The sequence below is a fragment of the Sander lucioperca genome, chromosome 4 (assembly GCF_008315115.2).
Source record: "Sander lucioperca isolate FBNREF2018 chromosome 4, SLUC_FBN_1.2, whole genome shotgun sequence".
NCBI lineage: Eukaryota > Metazoa > Chordata > Actinopteri > Perciformes > Percidae > Sander > Sander lucioperca.
In genome coordinates, this window is record NC_050176.1 from 10,258,450 (window position 1) to 10,283,258 (window position 24,809).

Here is a 24,809-nt window from a genome sequence, read left to right on the forward strand (position 1 = left end):
TGTTATTGTCATTCACAGTTGACATTGTACTGCACTTTTTTAAAAAACAAGGGTTTAAGAAATGAAAAAAATAGTTGTTGCAGCGGTGGCCATGGTTACTTGAAGGTATCTGAAATCTATCAACTGTTTACCACAATGATAATTTGATTATATTTATTTCTGAGTTGAAGCAGACAGTGAAGAATAATTCAGTTTATACCAAATATTCACTGCGACTAATGACTGCTCTTGGATTTCTTGCAGAAATATATGGTAAATATTTTAGTATGGATACTTATAAATGAATTAATGTAGCATTTAATGTAAAAAAAAATATTATAAAAAAAATATATTATCTGCTGACCACTGAGTGTTAATACTGCTGTCTGAGAGGGAAGCAGACATTGAATAATGATTCAGTTCATCTGTTCTGTTATTGATGATGGTTCCTATGGCGTGTTTTAATATTTGTAATCTATGAACAAAATCCACTTTCTTTCTTTTTTTCTCACTTTCTTACTTTCATACAAGTGTTTCCTCTATCTCAGTGTTTATCTCTGTATCACAGCTGTGCTGTCAGTCAAGCAGTGATTGGCTGTGCAATGCTGTTTTTCACTAAACACACATGACTGGACGAGTTTATTAATGGCAGAGAGGAACCCTCAGTGACAGTAAGTATCCAGTGAATGAGATGCAGTTTTCACCCTCAGTCTAAACAAGACTATACTTTCAGGGATCATTTCTATAGTTTTTGACTTGAGAAATGTGTTTCTAAAGTGTTTGGTGTTGCTAACCACGATGATGAGTCGTGATGTTCCTTTCTGAGTGTGAAGCTGACAGAGGTTAATGATTTACTTTCTACGTTCTCTGTCATTGATGATTGTTCTTTGCTTCTTCATGGAGCATTGAGGAAGAGAATATGATCAGAGTGGTAGTGGCACATATGTGGAAAACTAATATGTGTGAATGTAATTAAAAAAAGATGTCAAGCTTTCTCTTTAACATTGTTTTTGCTGGTCTTAAAATATTTAGCTTGTCAGTGGTGGACAAGGTTACTCGAGAGGGTTCTACCAACCTCAAGTATCAGCACCTATTTTCCTGACTTTGTAGTGTCTTATTTCTTTTGTAAAAATGTAAATGGAGTTGAGCCATAATTCATTTTTATTTGTAACATGCTTTTCCTACTGTGACATGTCAAAATGCCAAAAAGTTGCATTGTTTGAAAGCCCATCTCTACACATCCATGTTACACTCACACAGGTGTTTTCACTTGACCAATCAGACTGTGTGGCCATTACAGGCTGTGCTTGATTGGCATGTCTTCATTTAAGTTTTTTCCACTTTACTCAGGTGTGGAGGTTGAAACTGTGGCTAAAGTCTGAATGCAGCAGGTTCAACCATCCTTTGGTCTGTGAATGAAGAGCTTGGTCGTTCAACTCCAGATATGTTAAGAACCAGTTTTAATAATCTAATTCAATCTACATATTGGTCTTCTTAAAAATCTAAATAGATTTTCTCACCTCAGAGTCATCTGAAGCACGTAAAGATTAGCTTCTGTACCTCTAGACCCTGAGTGACAATCGCTCTGCAGTGAATGAGATGCAGTTTTCACCCTCAGTCTAAACAAGACTATACTTTCAGGGATCATTTCTATAGTTTCTGACTTGAGAAATTTGTTTCTAAAGTGTTTGGTCTCGCTCACCGCGATGATGAGTCGTGATATTCTTTTCTGAGCGTGAAGCTGACAGAGAGTACTGATTCGCTTCATGTGCTCTCTGTTGTTGATGATCATTCTTTGCTTCTTCATGGAGCATTGAGGAAGAGAATATGATCAGAGTGGTTGCTGTTATGTTTAAAGTAAGTTAAAGCTGAGCTAAGCCAAAGTATTAAAAAAGTGTTTGTTTATTGAGGTTTCATTTAATTTGATCACAATACCACCAGTTGGTCAAAGAGTGTAAAACAGGCAGGTATTTTACAGATGATCTATGTGATCTGTGGTAATGGAGCATTGATGAGGGGAAGATGATCAGAGTGGTAGTAGCAGGGTTGTAGTTTACCAATAGTATGAAATCTACTTTAACTTTCTACTTTGGTCTAGTGTGACGCCATGTTATTGTCGTTCAAAGTTGACGTTGTACTCACTCTAAGTGCAGCAACTTTAAAAAAAAAAAAAAAAAAAAGCAAGGGTTTAAGAAATGAAAGAAATAGTTGTTGTAGGGGTGGCCATGGTTACTTGAAGGTATCTGAAATCTATCAACTGTTTACCACAATGATAATTTGATTATATTTCTTTCTGAGTTGAAGCAGACAGTGAAGAATAATTCAGTTTATACCAAATATTCACTGCGACTGATGACTGCTCTTGGCTTTATTTTGTAACTATGAAGATTTGGATATGATCACTGGGTTTGCAGTAATATATTTTAGTATGAATTAATGTGGCATTTAGTGTAAAAAAAAATATTATAAAAAAATATATTATCGGCTGACCACGATGACTTGGGCTGTCCTGTTCTCATACCTGCAGCACTTGGCCTGCTTAGCATGGTCCAGCAATCAACAAAGCTGAGGTAGTCAACTGGGATGGGCTGACTCTCTGCTTGCTGTCATTGACATGAGTGTTAATACTGCTGTCTGAGAGGGAAGCAGACGTTGAATAATGATTCAGTTCATCTGTTCTGTTATTGATGATGGTTCCTATGGCATATTTTAGTATCTGTAATCTTTGAAGAAAATCCACTTTCTTTCTTTTTTCTTACTTTCTTACTTTCATACAATTGTTTCCTCTATCTCAGTGTTTATCTCTGTATCACAGCTGTGCTGTCAGAGTCAAGCAGTGATTGGCTGTGAAATGCTGTTATTCACAAAAACACACGACTGGACAAGTTTATTAATGGCAGAGAGGAACCCTCAGTGACAGTAAGTATCCAGTGAATGAGATGCAGTTTTCACCCTCAGTCTAAACAAGACTATACTTTCAGGGATCATTTCTATAGTTTCTGACTTGAAAAATGTGTTTCTAAAGTGTTTGGTCTTGTGAATCACTGTGATGAGTCGTGTTGTTGTTTTCTGAGCGTGAAGCTGACAGAGAGTAATGATTAACTTCAGAGACTGTCTGTCATTGATGACTGTTCTTTGCTTCTTTATGGAGCATTGAGAAAGGGATTATGATCAGAGTGGTCTATCCATCCATCCATCCATCCATCTTTGTCTGCTTATCAAGTATCGTGTCCAGGGTTTTCCGCAGTAAATTTGTTAGTTAAGGTGGTAGGGTTACCATCTGACCGGGGGGGGTGGCATCTGTAGTACAGACTCTGTACTACACACCACACTAAATATAAAATTTAAATATGTAATTAATACACCTCTGTAGTGCAGACTCTATACTAAACACTACACTAAATATTACATTTAAATAATAATAAATAATTAATAAATAACCAGCTTTTCGAAATAACAGTTGCAATTTGCAATTTTAAGCTCATTAAACTATTTTCAAAAGAAGTGTTTGAGTGTGAACAATTTTACTTGCATTGCTCCCGTTATCCTCCGTGACGCTCTCTTCCACTTTGCCTGACAAATCTTCTCCAAAACAAATTGCGCTGAGATAACAGAGCTCAGCCCATAGCTTCACTGTTAACTACGCTAACTAACCGTGTATTGTGAACCGCGTGTAGTGATTAAAAAAAAACAGACAACTGCTGTGTCTCAAAGACCTGGCAACAGCCGGGACGTTGAGAATCCACGCGTGAGAGGTGATGGATAGTTGTAGTCACTTCGTCATGTATTCATTTCGTTGAAACAAGAGAAGAAAGCCTCACTGATGTGAAGAACAGGACAGAGAAACATATATAAATGTTCTCTGCCCACCATATGCCAACACTCCGGTAAGTCCACTCACCCCGTCTCTGCCCGGGCATGCCCCAGCTGCCACACATTTGTTGACAAACTGCGACGCACACGCGATGGTGAAATGGCGATTTATCCCTTTAAATGTGAATAAATGACAGTTACACTCACCGCCAGCAAATGTTCTTTCTATTGTGATTGGTGGTATCTTGACAACTCGCTGTTACCTTGTTTCCTATAGACTGTGTTGATGCGACTTCTACATTACAGCCACTCAAACAGGACAGAGTAACACGGCAGTTATATATTTTTTTTCTTTAAGACTTAATTAAGGCGGCATTCGCGTGTTGTTAGGCGGGCCGCCTAAACTGCAAAATGCTGCAGGAAACCCTGGGGTCGCGGGGGGAGCAGCTCCAGCAGGGGACCCCAAACTTGCGACCGATCTGCACGAAACTTGGACCGTAGCATCTCCAGACCGACCTGACAAAAAGTTTAATAAAAATAGTTTTTATAGGATAAAAATTGCGCATATTACGCACGAACAAATTTGTGTAGATAACTATTAAAACACCAACTTTGCCAAAATAAATGCTATCAATGCCAAACTTTAGATTCTTGTTTGCCATGATGCTCTGGAGGTCCCCCACGCGTTTTTTTACGGAAATTGGTCACTAGGGGGCGCTACAAGTACAAAAAGTTTATAGCTCATGAACGGCTCATCCGATTTTTACAAAATTTGATGGGTACCATCTAGGGACACTCCTGAGGCCAACCCAAGAGTAGGGTACTGAGGGGTCAAAGTGGGCGTGGCCTATGGGACCCAAGTCTAGATTCACCACTTACACTAATGTGAACAACTTTAAATTTACAGGGTAGATAGACAATGGGTCATGGACCACACCTACCAAAAATTACACATGTGCGCTATAATGGTTTTTTGCCTTTAACTCCCACATTACACATCGCACATTAGAAATCCTTACATCCACGTGTTCCTTGAATCAAGCTGAATCAAATGATATAGGCCACGCCCATTTCTGCTTAAAATCTTTTTCGCAATATCACGCAATGCGCAAAACCAACTTTTTCGAACTCGTCCTAGGCCGTGCGACGGATCAGCACGAAACCTGGTCGGTAGCATCTCCAGATGGATGTGACCAAAAGTTACTCAAGGAATTTTGCTACGTTAAAGTATGCGCATTTGACGACCAAACAAATTTTCCTAGCTAGCTACCACACACATATCATCTTATATCTCGGCCAATTTAAATGTTATCAGCAAAGAACTTGAGATCATTGTTCAACATCCCACTATGATGCTCTGTACCCAATTTGGCGAATTTCGGCTTTTAGGGGGCGCTATAAGCAACGCTTATTTGTTTTGGCCAATAACTCAATGCATTTAAATGGGAAAATTGCAGTTGCAATATCTCTGCCACAGTAAATGCAATCAACACGATACTTGTGGTGCTCGTTCGGCATGCCGCTCTGAGGCTCTGTACCAAATTTGGCGAAGATCGGCCTTTAGGGGGCGCTATAAGCAACGTTTATTTGTTTTGGCCAATAACTCAATGCATTTAAATGGGAAATTTGCAATTGCAATATCTCTGCCACAGTACAGGCAATCAACACGAAACTTGTGTTGCTCGTTCAGCATGCCGCTCTGAGGCTCCGTACCAACTTTGGCGAAGATCGGCCATTAGGGGGCGCTATAATCAACGTAGACATGTTTTGGCACTTTAACTCAATCACTGTTAATGACATATTTGCAATGGGATTGTACCACAGACCTTGCAGCTCACACTTCTCAATATTTACTGATATTTACCTCCTACCGTTAAAAAACAAACTTCTTAACCGACCTGACAAAGATACTACAACCTTCACAGTGGACAAATGCAACTCTTTTCTCTCACTTTTTCAATCCAAAATCAACACCATTCGTACGCGCCGATACCGTGGGTGCTCCGGAGTTCGAGCACCCACGGAAAATACTGAGCACCCACGTGTGCCAGACTGCCAGTAGGCTACATTCATTTAAAATTAAACATTGCAGTTGGTGCTAAGTGGAGCGTCTGTCATAGTTTTGGTTATGTCGGTGACATTGATTCTTAATTTCCCACGAAGCTGATCGCGGTTATGTGTCAGTTAAACTTTTCATCTCCAATCCTATCTGTATTTATGAGAAGTGGCGCTGTCCTGAGATGAAACCTACTTTACGGCTTAATTATCGAGTTAATAGACGTGTGTGTTCGCGTCGGCCGCTGTCCATTTCCTAAGGTTCTGAAATGCAAACCATTTTTGACTACTTTTTTTTAAAGGGCCTGTGCCTGTGACACCATTTACAACAACCTGACCACCTCCCCTGCTCCTTCAACCACCACACCTGCCTCCCCCCTCCCCCCTCTCAGTCACTCTCTCATTTCTCTCTGCTGTCCCCTGTGGTCAGGGGGGTTAAGAAGTTTGTTTATTGTAGAGAATTGTTAAAGGTAGTCTGTGTATGCATGGAGATGAACTGTTAACCACTACATTTGCAACAGCAATGTACCGCAGACATCGCGGCTCACACCGTACCGCAGATCTTGCGGATCAAACCTCTCGATATTCACCAATGTTTGCCCCCCCCCCCACATAATGCTTTAGGCCCCGCTTTGGCGCAGCTCCCCGGGTCATCGGGGGCGAGTGGCGCAGCTTCCCGGGGCGTCAGGGGCGACTGGCATCGGAGGCTTGGACCCCGTCATAACTGCTTGCAGTTCTAGTTTAGTATTTGTAATCTTTGAACAAAATCCACTTTCTTTACTTTTCTGACTTTCTTACTTTCATACAAGTGTTTCCTCTATCTCAGTGTTTATCTCTGTATCACAGCTGTGCTGTCAGAGTCACGCAGTGATTGGCTGTGAATGGCATGTATTCATTTAAGTTTTTTCCATTTTACTCAGGTGGAGGTTGAAACAGTGGCTTGGTCTCTGAAGCTTGGTCGTTTAACTCGAGAAATGTTAAGAACAAGTATTAATGCATAGAAATGACTGGAGCATTTATTGTAGAAAATAAGTAGGCTGAAACAGAATGAGACTGAAAAGACTAGGAAAGTGACTGAAAATCTAATTCAATCTACAAATTAGTTTTCTTAAAAATCTAAATAGATTTTCTCACCTCAGAGTCATCTGAAGCACGTAACGATTAGCTTCTGTACCTCTAGACCCTGAGTGACAATCACTCTGCAGTGAATGAGATGCAGTTTTCACCCTCAATCAAAGTAAGACTATACTTTCAGAGATCATTTCTAAAGTTGCTACCTTGAAAAATGTGTTTCTAAAGTGTTTGGTCTCGCTCACCACGATGATGAGTCATGATGTTCTTTTCTGAGCGTGAAGCTGACAGAGAATAATGGTTTGCTTCATGTCCTCTCTGTCGTTGGTGACCGTTTTTTACTTCTTAGAGAATATGATCGGAGTGGTTGCTGCTATCTGTGGCAAATGAGTGAACTTAAGGTAATATTACTTAATACTGAATTGATAATTACATAGTGTGTTTTAGTTTTTAATTTAAATTGATTAAATAGATGAAGTTTTACATTGTCTTGAAGATAAACTGGTTCTTTACAGCCTGGCTGACTTCTTCCAGTCAGTGAGATAAAGTAGTAGTGATGGGAAAAGTTGTTCTTTACAGTGTACTTCATCACTAGGATCAGTTCACTAAAAAGATTTGTTCTAAAGATGAGTTCACCGAGTCATTCAGAGGTTGACCGGAGCTCCGACTGTAGTAGTCCCACTCACTAAACTGAAACACGTCTTAACGTTCAGTTCAACTCAATAGTGACCATTAAATTAACAGTTTTATTAACAGTTTAGACTTAAATTTTATTGACATGGTTTTTGTTACGGTTATACTTTGTTTACTACTCAAAGCCTGTCGTTTTGGTCATGTGTGACGGGCAAGGACGAGCCATGAGTGAGAATGATCGTCCTGTGAATGACTTCTTGTTTTCACCCTCAGCTTTGTTAAGACTATACTTTCAGGGATCATTTCTATAGTTCTTGACTTGAGAAATGTGTTTCTAAAGTGATTTGTCTCGCTAACCACGATGATGAGTCGTGATATTCCTTTGTGAGCTTGACACTAACAGAGTAATGATTCACTTCATATGCTCTGTCTTTGATGATCATTCTTTGCTTTTTTTTGGAGCATTGAGGAGAGGAATATGTTCAGAGTGGTAATTGCCAGTATGTGGTTCTGTAAAAAAAAGAAGCTTAATGTTCTTTTCTACAGAGATACCATAAATTAATTTTTAAGTGGCTTTGAGGGCTGGCCAAGGGTTATCACTGAAACAGGGAGTCAGATAAATGTTTGTTCATTTAACAGAAATAAAATGATACAAGTTTTGTTAATTTATTGAACATTGACACCCAGTCGTTCTTTGTTTTCAGCTGCTAAAATAAATTTCTCTTTGATTAAAAAAGTAGTTATTTTCAGCCCTGCTAAAGTTACCTGAAGGATTTAAAAAGCGTTTTATCTGCTGACCACAATGATGAGTGTTAATACTGCTGTCTGAGAGGGAAGCAGACATTGAATAATGATTCAGTTCATCTGTTTTGTTATTGATGATGGTTCCTATGGCATATTTTAGTATTTGTAATCTTAGAACAAAATCCACTTTCTTTCTTTTTCTCACTTTCTTACTTTCATACAAGTGTTTACTCTATCTCAGTGTTTATCTCTGTATCACAGCTGTGCTGTCAGAGTCAAGCAGTGATTGGCTGTGCAATGCTGTTATTCACAAAAACACACATGACTGGACAAGTTTATTAATGGCAGAGAGGAACCCTCAGTGACAGTAAGTATCCAGTGAATGAGATGCAGTTTTCACCCTCAGTCTAAACAAGACTATACTTTCAGGGATCATTTCTATAGTTTCTGACTTGAGAAATGTGTTTCTAAAGTGTTTGGTCTCGCTAACCACGATGATGAGTCGTGATATTCCTTTCTGAGTGTGAAGCTGACAGAGAGTAATGATTTGCTTCATATGCTCTCTGTCATTGATGACCTTTCTTTGCTTCTTAATGGCGCATTGAGGAAGAGAATATGATCAGAGTGGTAGTAGCACATATGTGGGAAACTATTAAGAGTGAATGTAATAAAATATTATGTTAAGCTATCTTCTTAACGTAGTTTTCACTAGTCTTGAAATATTTGGCTTGTCAGTGGTAGACAAGGTTACATGAGAGGAATGTACCAATCTCAAAGATCAGCACCTACTTTCCTTACTTTGTAATGTCTTATTTCTTTTGTAAAAATGGAAATGGAGTTCAGCTGTAATTCATTTTTATTTATACCTTTGCTTTTCCTACTGTGACATGTCAAAATGTCAGAAAGGTGCATTGTTTGGAAGCCCATCTCTACACATCCATGTTACACTCACACAGGTGTTTTCACTTGACTAATCAGACTGTGTGGCCATTACAGGCTGTGCTTGATTGGCATGTCTTCATTTAAGTTTTTTCCACTTTACCCAGGTGTGGAGGTTGAAACTGTGGCTAAAGTCTGAATGCAGCAGGTTCAACCATCCTTTGGTCTGTGAATGAAGAGCTTGGTCGTTCAACTCCAGAAATGTTAAGAACCAGTTTTAATGCAAATAAATGACTGGAGCATTTATTGTAGAAAATAAGTAGGCTGAAACAGAATTATTGAGACAAACAGTAACTGATAATCTAATTCAATCTACATATTGGTCTTCTTAAAAATCTAAATAGATTTTCTCACCTCAGAGTCATCTGAAGCACGTAACGATTAGCTTCTGTACCTCTAGACCCTGAGTGACAATCACTCTGCAGTGAATGAGATGCAGTTTTCACCCTCAGTCAAACTAAGACTATACTTTCAGGGATCATTTCTATAGTTTCTGACTTGAGAAATGTGTTTCTAAAGTGTTTGGTCTCGCTCACCACGATGATGAGTCGTGATATTCTTTTCTGAGCGTGAAGCTGACAGAGAGTACTGATTCGCTTCATATGCTCTCTGTCATTGATGATCGTTCCTTGCTCCTTCATGGAGCATTGAGGAAGAGAATATGATTTGAGTGGTAGCTTCAGATATTTGGCTTTTCAATGCAATAAAGGAAGCTTTATTTGCTTTAATTCAGTGATATTGAAGGTTAAATTTGTAATGGCTTTTTGAAGGTTTACTAAGGTTTATCACTGAATCAGTGAGTAGGTTAAACAGTCTCTCAGTCAGCAGGAAAAAAATTATACTAATTTTAATAATCAATTAAACATTGATAGTTAGTTGTTCTTGATTTGCAGTTGCTGAAATGAGTGGATCTTTAGAACCTTTGCCTTTTCTGGGAAAACCCTGACGAACTTCTGGCAAATTTGAGATTTGCTCTGCAAGTCAGTCTGGCCAATTTTTCCAAATTGAGGCACCAATCACAACCGTTGAGGTGGGCTTTACACGATGACGATAGCGCAGCGACGGGAAGCAGATTTTTGTTTACATTCAACATAACGGCCACCGAAGCGCAGCAACCCATTGATGTCGCTGTAGCTGCTATGTCACCCGGATCGTTGGTCTGATTGGTTGAAGGACTATCCAATTGCGCCCAGAGGCATTTGAGTGGAGTCCGTTGGTGACGCCCCTTTGGAAATTATCTTTGAATGAAGCTTGCCCAGACCTTCTCAGTTAGGCTACTACTGAGAAGGGTCTGGTGTCAACCAGGCTAACCTTTGCCCTGCTAAGGTTACCTGAGGGATTTAAAAAGAGTTTTATCTGCTGACCACAATGATGAGTGTTAATACTGCTGTCTGAGGATTAAGCAGACATTGAATAATGATTCAGTTCATCTGTTCTGTTATTGATGATGGTTCCTATGGCGTATTTTAGTATTTGTAATCTTTGAACAAAACAGTGGTGTAGTGGTCCCTGGAGAAGTGGGTATACTCTCAGTTTTCACCTTTTTTTTTTTTTTTTTTTAAAGTAGTCCAGAAAAAAGCCCTGTTTTAGAAACAGTGACATGTAAGACTATGATTTAGTTTACCCAAAAATCTGTCATTTCTACTTGCTCACTATTATAAAATGATCATGACTTGATTAGGAGCAGTTTGTAGTTACTACTGGTCACACAAGCAGCCTGGATGAATGTAAAATGTATTTATCATGAGGCAAACATGGTGTTATCTCTTCTCCTCTAAATGTGCAGTCATATTGCCACTGGCAATTTGCCAGTAGTTTAAAATAATTATTCATTTGGAAACCACCTTAAAACTTACCTCAGAATTATGTCTTCCATCAACTGGGGTGGCACACCGCCGCTTGTGTTATTTCTTCAGCTGTTGTTTGGTCTGCTGCCGTTATCGTAGTCAAGTGGCACCGGCACCTGAGGTTTTTTTTGTTTTTTTTTCACTGGCACCTGAGGTATTAGCGATATTTTCCTCGGCATGACCCGCCCTTCTCTGCCTCTGATTGGCTCATCAGTCCTCATGCCTAAAGTTAACCAATCTAATCAGTGAAAGCAGCGAGTACCAGCCAATTAGAGGCAGAGGAGGGTGGGTCATGGCTTCACTATCCTTGAGGAAAAAATGGGCAATCTGGCTCACAGATATTACTGAATGGTGCGCATCAGGGGGGATTTAGAAGTGGGTATACGCAATGCTGACTGAAAAATAAGTAGGTATACGCCGTATACCAGCGTATACCCTGGACTACACCACTGGAACAAAATCCACTTTCTTTCCTTTTCTCACTTTCTTACTTTCATACAAGTGTTTCCTCTATCTCAGTGTTTATCTCTGTATCACAGCTGTGCTGTCAGAGTCAAGCAGTGATTGGATGTGCTATGCTGTGCACAAAAACACACATGACTGGACGAAACACAGAAACTAGACGAGTTTATTAATGGCAGAGAGGAACCCTCAGTGACAGTAAGCATCTAGTGAATGAGATGCAGTTTTCACCCTCACTCTAACCAAGACTATACTTTCAGGGATCATTTCTATAGTTTTTGACTTGAGAAATGTGTTTCTAAAGTGTTTGGTCTTGCTGACCAAGCAGTTGAGTTGTGATATTCTTTCTGTGCGTGAAGCTGACAGAGAGTACGAATTTAATTCATATATGATCACAGTGGTTGCTGCTATCTGTTGAATATAAGTACATTTAAGGTAATATTACTTAATACTGAATTGATAATTAGAGTGTGTTTTAGTGTTAAATGTAAATTGATTAAAATGAAGTTTTATAGTGTCTTGAAGGTAAACTGGTCCTTTACAGCCTAGATGACTTCTTCCAGTCAATGAGATAAAGTAGTGGTGATGGGGAAAGTTGTTCTTTACAGTGTACTTCATCACTAGGATCAGTTCACTAAAAAGATTTGTTCAAAAGATGAGTTCTCCGACTCATTCAGAGCTTGACCGGAGCGCTGACTGTAGTAGTCCCACTCACTAAACTGAAACACGTCTTAACGTTCAGTTCAACTCACTAGTTAACATTAAATTAACAGCTTTATTAACAGTTTAGACTTAAGTTTTATTGACATGGTTTTTGTTACGGTTATACTTTGTTTACTACTCAAAGCCTGTCGTTTTGGTCATGTGTGACAGGCAAGGACGAACCATGAGTGAGAGTTATCGTCCTGTGAATGACTTCCTGTTTTCACCCTCAGAGTTGCTAAGACTATATTTTCAGGGATCATTTTTTTAGTTCTTGACTTGAGAAATGTGTTTCTAAAGTGTTTGATCTCGCTAACCATGATGATGCGTAGTGATATTCTTTTCTGACAGTAAATCTGATGGACAGTAATGATTAACTTCACATTCTATTTGTGATTGATGATTGTTTTTAGCATCTTCGTGGAGAATAGAGGAAGGGAATGTGGTGAGAGTGGGAGCTGCCAATATTTGGAAAACTAAGATCATTGAGGATAATACAAAATCACATCAAGCATTCTATTTAATCTAACTTATTTCCAAATTTGAAAGATTTGGCTGGTCAGGAGTGGAAAAGGTTAGTGAAGAATGATTTCCCAACTTTTAGGATGAGCAGCTATTTTTCTGACTTTGTAATATCCTTTTTTGTTTTTTAAAGGTTATAGAAAATAAGAATGATAATAATAAAGAATTGGTACTTTACTAAATATTTAATATGGGTACTACATAATTAAATACAACCATGTTGTAGTCCTGGAAGTTATGAAACTGAGGCTAAAGCCTACTGTCAATCTGCTAAGGATCTATAATGTAGAAGATTCCCTGTGGAGTGTTTGACCTTGTGTAGTGCTGTGGAGCTGTTTTTATACATGTGCCAATGGTTTCACACTATTCCACTGATCTACAGGTGGCAGTAATGCACCAAGAAATGCAGCAATTCTCCAACACAGGCAGGGAAGAAGACTGCTAGCAAGTACACATGGATGTAAACAATTCCAGATTTAAAATACTTTATATCTAATTATCGGTTTTGAAAAGGAAGGAGGATGAGGAAGGATATGCATTCAACACATTTGTTAGTGCTTAAGGATCATCTCAATGTGTTTAGGGGTTTACACGGAAAATACATACCATGTTTCTGGTTATCCCAAATGATCCAAATGATTATCTGTATATATATATATTAATAATAATAACATATATATATATATATATATATATATATATATATATAATAGTTAAAAAAGGTGCTGTCCATTGTCTCTTGGAGATCCAGAAATGTCCATCCATAAATCAATATCATTGGTACAATTATTTGAGTGACATGAACGATCTGTTCCTTCAACTGTGCATGATTCATCATAATGGTAGAGGTGTCTTTTTGAAAAATAAAAAATACCTTTTTGAAAAGGCTGTTCTTTTCGTTTTGCATCGATCACCTAATTCCTATTAAAATAAATCATTTTGTATAGCTTTAAGGAGTTTTTATTGTGAAAAACAATATAAAAACAGGAAGTTGCGCTTTACGTATATTGCTGCGTGACGTAATACGTAAATAAGTTCAAGCTTGTGCTGCTTACTCTCGAGGTTGTTTTCCTTAAGCTATAATTATCTCTCGCCTCAGAAATATTAATGACAGAGCTACAATTACATACAAACTCTTAGTAGATAAAACGGAGTTAACATTTTATTCGACACATAAGGATATGCTATCTTACTTTGGAACGTAAATACAAAGTAAATACCGTGTGGACAACAAACCAGCTAACAGGAGTCAGCACCACAAATCTCCACACCGTGTTCATTCTCACTTTCTCTTCCATTTCGTCTGTAGTCGGCCTTTACATTCTGTTACCAAGTTCAGTCCGCGGTTTCGCCAGGAGAGGATGAACTGGCTTTTCCCCCTGTCCAAAGGCTCCGGATCTCTCCCTCTGAACAGCCTACAGCAACAAAGACAACGGCAGATCGAGTCACTGAAAGCCGCACATCCCAGGTAAAATGAACGGTAACCGGTCACATAAAACCGGACCCAGGTGCTGCTGATTAGCTTGTTAAATATAACACTAGTTTTTCAAAGGAGAATATGGTCCATGTAATGTTTCCTGTCAATTTTGCGAACGATTTTTGATAAAAACATGTTGACTGTGTTTACACATACAGCTGATGTTTACTTAGCATAGCTAGCCGCAAGCCTCACCGTTCAACCAGAGGAAGAACGTTAGGCTAACAAACAGTATAGCGTGTATAGCCTCGCTTTTCACACACAATTGTCCCTGCGATTCAGTAAATCTGTCAAAATTATAGACACGATTTACGTGGACCCACAACCACTGCTTTGACATGCCCCACTGTGTTCGTTGAGCAGCTAATGTTTGCTAACCTTTTCTCATAGCTAACTAGCTGGGTGTGATTCGCCAGGGCGCTGTGTTAGCTGGCTAGGTCAGTGGTGTCCGGGGTTCTTGAGAGGGTTCCAGGGAGTCCCCAGCACAAAGGGGATTCATTTATTTATACTATAATTTCATCCATTTTAAATCAAACATGTATCAGATGGGGGCCCCTGGGACCAAATCTTATCAAATGTGGGGTTTGTGGTCTAATTTGTGTCAGTTTAGGGATCCTTGACGTAAAAATGTTTGGGAACCACTGGGCTAGCTAATCGAGTCAGCTATTGACAGTTAATCTATTTTAAGGTATGATGACAATAGTTGTAACTGGCTGGTCCTATCCTGTGACCATTCCAGTGTTTGCCATGCCAACGTGTCACGCATGTAGTTTTAGGAGGAGCTAGCTAATTAGACTGGCGATTAAAGTATTAGCCTTTGTTTACTAAGGAGCTCTGTCATCTCAGTGCCAGCATCCCAGCATAAACTGTTCTCTTGGTTCAGCTCTTGTGTGTGTGTGTGTGTGTGTGTGTGTGTGTGTGTGTGTGTGTGTGTGTGTGTGTGTGTGTGTGTGTGTGTGTGTGTGTGTGTGTGTGTGTGTGACAAAGAAACAGGATTACACTACGGATGTGAAGTTCATGGGATTGCAGAGGTCACAAAGGCTAATGTGCTGTGGTGAAGGCTGCTTGTGTCATGGCAATGATGTTAAGGAATAAATTGATGTGAAAAGAGAATTCATACTCTTGATAGACTATATTGGAATGGGTGAAAGGCCAGGGCTTCTTGACATGCAGCTCTCTTTTGCTTTTGTAGGGATAATTATTTCTTCTTAGGTATACTGTGAAAGGTATGGATTATATAAAAATCTGATATTACTTCTGGGGCCAATAACAATAATAGCCATTTAATTTTTTGCAATAGACAAAAACTTTTTGAAGTGATGACTGCAGAAAACAAGCAATGCAGTTATTGCAAACAGTAATAGTAGGCGACGGTCACTGGTGGAACATAGCCATGCGGTGGTAATGCAACGAGACAAATTTATACTGGGATCAGCTTTACAACACATTTGCCGTTATAATAATAATAATAATAATAATAATAATGCATTTTATGTAAAGGTGCCTTTCTCGGCACTCAAGGACACCGTACAGAGATACATAAGACATGTAAAAGCAGCAAAAAAATAAAAATAAAGAATAAAATAGAAACAACAGAAAGAGGCAGAGCAATTGACATCAAGTGGAATAGGCAGTTTTAAACAGATGTGTTTTGAGTTGCAATTTGAAATGGGGGAAGGAATCAATGTTTCTGAGTTGGGGTGGTAATGAATTCCAGAGACGGGGAGCAGAGCGGCTGAATGCTCTGCTTCCCATGGTGGAGTTATGTTATTTATCTACGAAGTAGTATATAAGTATTGGGTTAGGAAAGACATTAAAAGCTCTCTCTCTAAACCAGCAGAAGGTTCATATACATTTATTGAAGATGTTCAATACGTTGAAATGTGCTGATCATTACTGATTATATGTTTGTGTTACTCAACAGCCTCGCAGAGATCCAGAAGGATGTGGAGTACAGAATACCATTCACAGTCAACAACTCCACCATTAGTGTTAACATGTGAGTACATCTTTGCATATACAGTCAGATCACATATTTTATAACTTGTTATATATCCTGTTTCTGGGATTCTTGAAAGCTGAATCACTTCTCTTTCCTCTAGTCTGCTGCCTCCTCAGTTCCCCCAGGAGAAGCCGGTGGTTAGTGTCTACCCCCCTGTTGGTCATCATTTAGTCGACGGCAATAATGGCACCATTATCACTAGCCCTCTCATTACTAACGTAAGTAGTCACTAGGCTTTCTTGTCTAGATTTAAAAACTGTGTGCTGTCTCAGCACAGAGCCCGTCCTTACTGCATCCTCAGTCCAAATTCTCTATTAGGATTTTGAAATGAAACATAGTTTGTTTTTGACATTTCTTGTCATCATTGTGCAGGTTTCTGATCATCTTTGTCGGTCGATAAGGGCTTCTCCAGGTCAAAACAAGAAAGTGTTGTTTACACGTACAAATACATAAACAGCATACTCAAAAAACCTGATCATAACGGATAGGGGTGACCCCGAATAGTTGAATATTTGATGCTTTGATCGAAGGAGCCTGATTCGACTGCTAATCTCACAGTCGAAGCTTCGCAGACGCGTTGTGAAACGAGGATCGTGCCATTTTGTGTGTAGCTCAATGTCTGATTTTACATAGAACTACCTGTTTTCTCCAAATAAGTTAATATACAGCCTATGACATAAATATCAACATACAATGCTGTAAATAAAAATGTGCAAAGAAAGAAGCTATTAATAAATCTTTTTAAGTGCGTGAATAAATCCAACCGCCCCATGACAGATTTCAGTTTCACTTTCCATGATCCGTGACCGACGGAGGAGAATCTAGGCGGCAGGGATTTAAATCTTTAACTGAAAATGTCTGGGAAAAGAAAATCTAAAGTGTGGGTGCACTTTGATATAGTAAAAGATGATCCAAAGTGAGATGCGAGTTGTGTGCCATAGCCCGTGATCCAGTGCGCAACCTCCAAACCTGTTTTTTTCAGCCTTTTCCAGATTCTTCCCAATAGCCTGTAGTAACATCGACTTGTTTTTTTTCTTTTTCATGGTTCTCTTCTTGCATCTTTCTTCTTCTTTAACTTTTTTGCTAGTTCGTGCTTTAGTTTTATGATCTCACTTTATTTTAATTATTTTACTTATTGTGTATGTTGTAGTTTGGGATGCACTCTGATCTGGGTAAGGTCATTCAGAGTCTGCTGGACGAGTTCTGGAAAAGTCCTCCTGCCTTGATGTCAACTGGCTCTGCTGGCTTTCCATAGTGAGTTTCCTCTTATATTCATGGATTAAGTCCCCTGAGACCAGATGTATAAACTATGCGTAGAGCTACGCCTATCATAAACTGTTTTTTATAAAGTAGGAATGTGCACACCTCACGCATACTTCAGACCAGGCATACACAGGATTTAAGCTGCGATAGCTGCGGGTGATATGATAAGGAGGAGATTGAATACAAGTTGAGAGACAGGTAGCATTGTTTTTTTAGGTCGTTTTCCAATTTCACTGAGTGTGTTGTTATTTATGTTAGTCGCCACAGTTCTGTAAAATGTCAATCCAAGGCACATTTATGAATTTCATTTTGAATGATTTATGAGTGACACATTTCATCATTTTTTTTACTTACATTTGAGCCATTATCTCCCTGTTAGTAATCGCTTCATTTGATCCTGAATTGTAAAGCACCCTGTGAAGTCTGTTTCAACATGAGAGCTAAATAAATCATTGATCATCCTTCTGACGTGGAGTGGACACAACTATCAACATGCAAACGGTGTTTAAGGGTGTTTCTACATCCATTTAGGGCTAACTGTGGGAGTGGAAATGAGGCTCATGCACATTCGCCCAGTTCCATATATATAAAACCGAATCAGGCATATAGATCAGACTAAAAGAACTATGCATATTTCTGTCTTTGTGTGTAGCCTACACACAGTTTTAGTTGTGACTCTACACAGAGTTTTTTGCATCTGGCCCATCATTGGCCGGCGTTAGATTTGTGTCAAACTATAGTCATAAATAGCCCGGTATTGTAAAAAGACCCAGCTTGTAAAATAAATACATTTTTTACTATATTTTGAATACTTTAGTGAAATAATCTCATTTCCTCCCGCATTTACCCATCAGCATGTACAAGTCGTCAGGCATGGCTCCTTACCCCACTCAGGCTTACCACTACGGTCCTCGCCACGTGGGCCCCGGTCACACGCCGCCTCCTGGGCCAGGCCCAGCTCCAGCTCTCATGCCTCACCCAGGGGCCGACGGTGCCCATGGGCCCCCTCGAGCTCCAGCTCCATACGGAGTGATTTCTGACCTGCCACTGCCTGTTCCTACTGGAGACTCACAGGTACACTGATAATGGATAAGTGGGTCGATAACATCCATTCTAAGCACAATTACAAACCTATAAAGGACTATGATATGAGCTATAAGTCTTTAGAAAGTGTATATATTTAAGTAAATATATATACATTAAGTGTTACCTTGTAAACAGCTTGTCATGAATGAACACAGAGGAGCTTTCCACAGCTCCAGTGCTTTGAAAAGCAAATCAAGCATTGACAGTTTGCAAGGCGTCAGGTTCATCAACCTATTAAAAAAAAAGAATGCTAAAAGCAAGATGTAGAACAACAATGTCTCAAACATTGACACTGACAACCCAAGGTTTCTCAAGCAACACTTTCAGATTAGATCCATTTTTCCCTGAAACTGATTGTGTGTATTTGTATTTATTTGAGGATTTTGCCGCTATTTACACAAACCAATTGCCCTTCGGGTTCAGACAAATCTGTCGACACTGACATTAATTCATTGAAGAATGTGACTTGCTGATTCTACTGCTGTCTGTTTCAGGCTGGACTGAACGGACACATGTACAAGATGCCTGAGATTCCTGAGTCTTTTCCTGAACTCTGTGACTTGAAGTAAAGTATTTCCACATATTGTCAACTTAAAACACCTTTGAATTAAGATATTATATAAGCAGGTTGTAATGTGTGTTTTAGATAAGGGAAAACATTCTTTTGAACCTATAATTCATGTCTGTGTTCTCTTGTTATCTTACTTACTGCTGTACATCTACCTATGTCTACCACCTCTGATGCACCCCAACCTAGTCTGGCCCAGTTGTCCAACATGTCTGAAAACGAGGATTTGTTACTGGAGTTCTTTGTGAGTTTGCCACAACTGAAACAGGTCACCAGTGATAAAGAAGAACTGATCACCAATATAGTTGATGTGGCTAGTAAGTTCCTCTTCTGCCGCTGGACTGAAGGTCTTGATGTTTCAATCATGAAAGAGAAGTTTAAATTTAGTTGAGCATTACAAAGATTTGTGCATCTCTGTTTGTCACTTACAGAGAAAAATCTTCAGATGGAGCCACAGCTGGAAGGAAAAAGACAAGAAATGCTCTACAAGGTCAGCTATTACATCCAATCTCTCCCTGTCTATCTCTCAAACAAACAAACAAACAAACAAACTGTGGCCGGTTAGCTCAGTTGGTAGAGCGGGCGCACATATGCAGAGGTTTATTCCTCAACGCAGAAGGTCCAGGGTTGGAGTCCGACCTGTGACGGTTTTCTTGCATGTCTTCCCCCCTCTCTCTCCCCTTTCATATCTCAGCTTTCCTATCCAATAAAGGCGGAAATGCCCCAAAAAAAACACACACACAAAAAACACATTCATGCTATTGTCTAACAGCTTATGATGTGCGTTTTGTCTGTTGACAGTATGAACAGCTGACTCAGATGAAGTCGGCTTTTGAGACAAGGATGCAGAGACAGCATGAGCTCAGTGAGGTAAGAGGCTACACTCATCACACTGTGGTTTAAATGATAATAGGTTTTAAGTGCAGATGCTCCTATTTGTTTTAAAGCTGCTGATGTTTTTTTAATTTAATTTAAACCATTTTGATGACTTGAAACTGAACATTTGGGTTGTTCCCTTTTAATTGTAGGAGCACAAAGAAATCTATCAGTCCCTCCAGAAAAACGCGATTATGCGATCGCATAATTCAGTGCATAATCAGCCAAAGTCTGCATATTTATGCGGGGGGCGCATTTTTTCAAATATGCCGCACTTTCGCCGCATAAATTGCCGATTTTCGCGCAAAATATGCGGGGCTGGCATGATTTCATAATCCCCGCATTTTCGTTGCAAAAAAGTCACATATGTCTTAGCAGAAAGTTGAAAAATGTTGTGTTTACTTCACACAAGAGCAGCCATTTTCCCCTGTTGCCATGAGAACGTTATGAAGTGATGTAATTACGCGACGTGAACATCATTGAAAAGCTGCAAACCCTGCGATGAAGCCATGATGAAACCGCAGTTTTTGCAAGTTCCCGCAATTTCATCGCATAAAATTGCATAAATATCCCGCATATTCCATCGCATTTTTTAAGAAAACGTGCTGCATAATCAAAGAGTTTTGCCCGCAACAAGCCCGCATTTTTCTGGAAGGACTGATCTATGTTAAGTCTTTTAACTTAAAGCTACATTGTGTAAGAATTTCTCCCATCTAGCAGTGAAATTGTATATGACAACCAACTGAATATTACTTTCTAGCCCTTCCTCCTACAGTGGCTGAACCCAAAAGTAGCTCTCTCCATCGTTAACACGCAGCTGTTCTAGCCACTCCAATATTAACTTTGGTCTTGTTGCTTTGCCTGTCGCGTTGTCGTTTTAATTCTCTTTTTGGCTTCCCTGGCGAGTAATCTCCCTCTTGCATTCGTCATGGTGCCAATAGGTGTAAGAGGGCGAAATGCGGAGGTATGTCCCTCTTTGGCTAATGTATTTTAAAGATGGAGGCGCTACATGGCTGCCGTCATTCGAGCGAGTCACTCCTATGTATTCTGAATGATTCTGAATGTCAGATTCTACGCTTAGGAGAATACTTTGATTAGTTGGTGGAAGTAATTACACATGAATGAGTACATATTTGTGAAAGAACAAAGGGGTTTTTGCTAAGAATCAACTCAAAAAATTACACAATGTAGATTTAAGCTAAGCATAATTTAATGGCCTGTGTTAATCAGAACACTCACCAGTTAGAAGCACATGAAAAACAACAGCTGAATATAAACTTCAGTCCAGACTTACTAGCAACCACATGTCAACATCTGTCTCCTACTACACATAAGCACTCGTGTTTTGACGATCCTCTTCTGTTAAGGTGTGGACACACAGAGCCGACTGTCGAACGTCGGCAGAAAAGGCAGTTGGGCTGATCAGTCTCCCCAAATTGGTCAAAAAAGTACGTCTCCATAACAGCAGGCGGCGCTAATCTGTATTGTCGCCCAAAAATGAAAACCGGCAGCTGATTGGACGAACGCCTCACGTGGGTCTTGTTTCTCCAGAAATTCAAAGACAGACTGTCACGGCTTGTTCAGAATACGATCTCATATTGTACTAAAATAGTTCACCGAAACGTGTTTCTGAAAACATTTTAAGTGAGAAATAGGCCATGCAGTTGCTGAATCTGTCTTCATTTCAGATCAACAAAGGTCAGTTTAAAAGATTTTCGTCAGATTTTGAGAGACTCTAGTCACGCTCATTCCGCTTCCCGTTTCCGGGTTAGCACTCCACCAATCAGATGGGTCATTTGAGTCCGACTGCCGGCAGTGCCCGCCCTGCCGATTATACATGTCAAATCTGCCAAAATGAAGGACAACGGCCCCTCGGACGGACAACGGCACGTAACACACCGAACAGACTCGAGTCACTGACCTCGTCTGTGTGTCTACACCTTTTAGATGGTATTATGCTCTCCCTCTCAGTAAACCATACGGCCACATTGTTTTTACCTTGTCATGAAACTAAAGGAGGACATATTAAAGAGTTCAAAGAAACTAACCCAAACATGTCTTGAAACACTCTGAATCACACTAAATCTTTATGTCTTTCTGTTTCTTACTTTTGTCTTTTATCCCCCACTAGAGTTGCAGTCTTAGTACTCTCCAGGCTCGGTTAAAAGTTGCAGCCCACCAGGCTGAGGAGGAGTCGGAGGAGACGGCTGAAAACTTCCTGGAGGGACGCACAGACATAGACGAATTCCTGACCAGCTTCATGGAGAAGAGAACGGTGAGAAGCCAGAAGTGCACTATTTGTGTAAAAATAATCATATCGTCTTTTTTTTAGTCTGAATGTGATTAGAAGTGCAGTTTGAAACATTTTTAAAGAAAGTTGTATTGACTGTTATTTGTGCCATTCCACAGCTTTGCCACAGCAGAAGGGCCAAAGAGGAAAAGTTGCAACAGTCCATCAACACACATGGACCGTTTCCTACCAGCCACTAGAACACAAGGTACAAACCACACATAAACAGATTACAAGTCATCTTTTCCTTTTGTGGAGGGAAACTGCTGGTTCTTAGCTGTCCATTTTGCAAAAGGCGGCCCTCATGGGGGAAACCCATTTGTCATCATCATTTCTTCCTTCTCCTTCTTACTTCTTAAATTTATTCCTCAGGTTTGGTGTTTTCTCAGCCAACTGCTGCCAACTAAAAGGATAAAGACTTTTGAGGGGACGAAAAGCACACTGAGTCAACAATGGGCACTTTGGAGAAATAGGTAGACGCTGATTGCAATGGTGGGCTAAAAAATACTGTTGAAGTTGGATTGCGTGAGAGCAAGATAGGTAAGCTATTGAGTCACTACAAGAGGCCAAAACTGGAAGGAGTGACACATGCCTATCTTTTCCAACCACATTACTAAGGATTGATCACATTTGGGATAATTTCTATTGCATATGCTGTTTGTCCAGTTTTAACTTGACAGTGATGACAAAGAGTTGTTTCTTTCCTATGTTTATGTCACGTTGCTCAATAAGAGCAACACCTGCACCTGATCAGAGTTATTAGTGACACATTTGAAAGAAAATACAAATTGTTTAGGACAGGACTCCCAATCTTACATTTTGTTTCATGCGGTGAGCAAGTAAATGTCACTATAAAAGAAGTGTTAAAAATGCTAATGTGTCTGTACTTCCCATCTCTGAGATCATTGTCAAGTCCTTGCTTTATTATCCCAGAAAGGTCCTACCGGACAGACAGAAGGCCGACCTTTACACTGCAAAGCTGCTGTTTACATTGAATTGGTTGTATACTATACTATACATACAGTATACGTGAAACTCAGCAGTGGCAGTGTCACTTCAACAAGTCAAGATAATCTATCCAAGGCATTCCTGATTTGTAATTAAACTAAACAAATTTGGGATTCAAACAAAAAAAAAAGAAGCAAGGACAGGGCAGTGTTGTCAGGAGAGCTTAGAATTTAAATTGCATATGAATTTTGGACAGTGGTCAATACTTTACGAAGTTTGTGGTTTTCCCCATTAAGTAATGTCTTGAACACAGCCTTGATATCAGTGTGTTTGCACAAACATTAATAATTTGATTAAAGGGGCGCATGTTAACACCATAACCGTCTTATCTAGTGTACCTCAAAATCAGAGTTAACGTAATCCAAATAACAAACCTGGTTACTGGTCAGTTTTTTTAAATTGCTGCATTAGGTTTGTGTGAGGCTAATAAAACGTTTCCTAGATGTTAACATAAACTATTTCAAACATTGACCAGTTTAACAAACACGTTATGTAAACTGAGGTTATAGGGGAAATCAGAATACAATAAACCATATAAACGGTTTAATCACACTATTACCTTCATTCTTCATTCATACCTTCATGCTTTTGACATGAATCGAGTTATTTGTGTACATGTAAACATACTGATTATGATGAGCACTATTATGATAACCCGACTATTTTATGACACCTTTTGAACTTGTTTGGTGAAGAGCCTCAGAAGATTTGGGATAATGTTATGTTAAATGCTGCAGTAAAACTTGATGACATTGGATACTGTATTTAAATAATGTTAATAATAGGCTATATTGTAATCAAAGACTCAGACACCTTGTATTATATGTTCTTATTTAATTTGTTAGAGTAATAAAGCATTTAGAATAAATCGTGTTTGCTTTACTTGCTGTTTGACAATCACTATTAGCCGTCTGACCGTTGAACTAGAGATGGTCCGATACCATTTTTTGCTTCCCGATACCGATACCTGAACTTGCGTATTGGCTGATACCAAGTACCGATCCGATACCAGTGTGTCATATATTTTATTATGTTTTAACAGCTGAATACTGTCATCTGTAGGGATGTGATATTATTTCTATCTTTGTTGTCGGTCTGGCTCAGGTTAAACTCTTTGTGAAACATGAATGCCACAGAACTTTCTTATATTATGCAGTTTGACAGTCAGTTATAACGGAAAAAGAACATAAATAATCTACTTTAACGTAGATTTTCTTTAGGGCTTTCTTACATGGTATCGGATCGGTGCATAAACTCTGATAAACCCGATACCGATACCAGCGTTTTAGGCAGTATCGGAGCCGATACCGATACTGGTATCGGTATCGGATACTGGTATCGGTATCGGAACATCTCTACGTTGAACCATTGATTAAGATCATAGCAGAAATACTTTAACACTGGATGCATTATCTTGATTATAACAGTAATTCATTAGGTTCAGTATAAATCCTCTTAACATGCTTACCAAG

General features: G+C 39.3%; 1 protein-coding gene, 7 non-coding genes and 3 pseudogenes across 8 annotated transcripts; all 11 read left to right on the top strand.

Moving 5' to 3' along the window:
• Positions 1–696: 696 nt before the first annotated feature.
• On the top strand, positions 697–912 carry LOC116043108. The gene has a single exon (XR_004103387.1). It is a non-coding gene; the product is annotated as a small nucleolar RNA U3 (small nucleolar RNA).
• A 692-nt stretch (positions 913–1,604) lies between these two features.
• LOC116043103 lies at positions 1,605–1,820 on the top strand. Its single transcript, XR_004103381.1, has one exon. It is a non-coding gene; the product is annotated as a small nucleolar RNA U3 (small nucleolar RNA).
• A 1,124-nt stretch (positions 1,821–2,944) lies between these two features.
• On the top strand, positions 2,945–3,160 carry LOC116043111. Its single transcript, XR_004103390.1, has one exon. It is a non-coding gene; the product is annotated as a small nucleolar RNA U3 (small nucleolar RNA).
• A 3,926-nt stretch (positions 3,161–7,086) lies between these two features.
• LOC116043113 lies at positions 7,087–7,286 on the top strand (annotated as a pseudogene).
• Positions 7,287–7,831: 545 nt separating this feature from the next.
• On the top strand, positions 7,832–8,043 carry LOC116043110. Its single transcript, XR_004103389.1, has one exon. It is a non-coding gene; the product is annotated as a small nucleolar RNA U3 (small nucleolar RNA).
• A 665-nt stretch (positions 8,044–8,708) lies between these two features.
• LOC116043098 lies at positions 8,709–8,924 on the top strand. The gene has a single exon (XR_004103377.1). It is a non-coding gene; the product is annotated as a small nucleolar RNA U3 (small nucleolar RNA).
• A 769-nt stretch (positions 8,925–9,693) lies between these two features.
• On the top strand, positions 9,694–9,909 carry LOC116043104. The gene has a single exon (XR_004103382.1). It is a non-coding gene; the product is annotated as a small nucleolar RNA U3 (small nucleolar RNA).
• Positions 9,910–10,536: 627 nt separating this feature from the next.
• On the top strand, positions 10,537–10,741 carry LOC116043118 (annotated as a pseudogene).
• A 1,046-nt stretch (positions 10,742–11,787) lies between these two features.
• On the top strand, positions 11,788–11,945 carry LOC116043117 (annotated as a pseudogene).
• Positions 11,946–12,485: 540 nt separating this feature from the next.
• LOC116043114 lies at positions 12,486–12,701 on the top strand. The gene has a single exon (XR_004103391.1). It is a non-coding gene; the product is annotated as a small nucleolar RNA U3 (small nucleolar RNA).
• Positions 12,702–13,775: 1,074 nt separating this feature from the next.
• On the top strand, positions 13,776–23,287 carry vps37a (VPS37A subunit of ESCRT-I). Its single transcript, XM_031289369.2, has 12 exons — positions 13,776–14,235; positions 16,169–16,243; positions 16,347–16,464; positions 17,397–17,500; positions 18,364–18,583; positions 19,090–19,160; positions 19,353–19,480; positions 19,595–19,653; positions 19,965–20,033; positions 22,171–22,314; positions 22,449–22,537; positions 22,702–23,287. Exons 1-11 carry the CDS (start codon positions 14,129–14,131, stop codon positions 22,527–22,529), a joined length of 1,176 nt encoding a protein of 391 aa, XP_031145229.1. The 5' UTR covers positions 13,776–14,128; the 3' UTR covers positions 22,530–22,537; positions 22,702–23,287.
• The last annotated feature ends 1,522 nt before the right edge of the window (positions 23,288–24,809 follow it).

Excerpts from the sequence above, each read along its gene's own strand:
- vps37a (XM_031289369.2), top strand. The coding sequence starts at position 14,129 with ATGAACTGGCTTTTCCCCCTGTCCAAAGGCTCCGGATCTCTCCCTCTG. Across the intron at positions 17,501-18,363 it reads GGCTCTGCTGGCTTTCCATA|CATGTACAAGTCGTCAGGCA; the intron begins GTGAGTTTCCTC and ends TTTACCCATCAG. Across the intron at positions 19,654-19,964 it reads GACAAGAAATGCTCTACAAG|TATGAACAGCTGACTCAGAT; the intron begins GTCAGCTATTAC and ends GTCTGTTGACAG.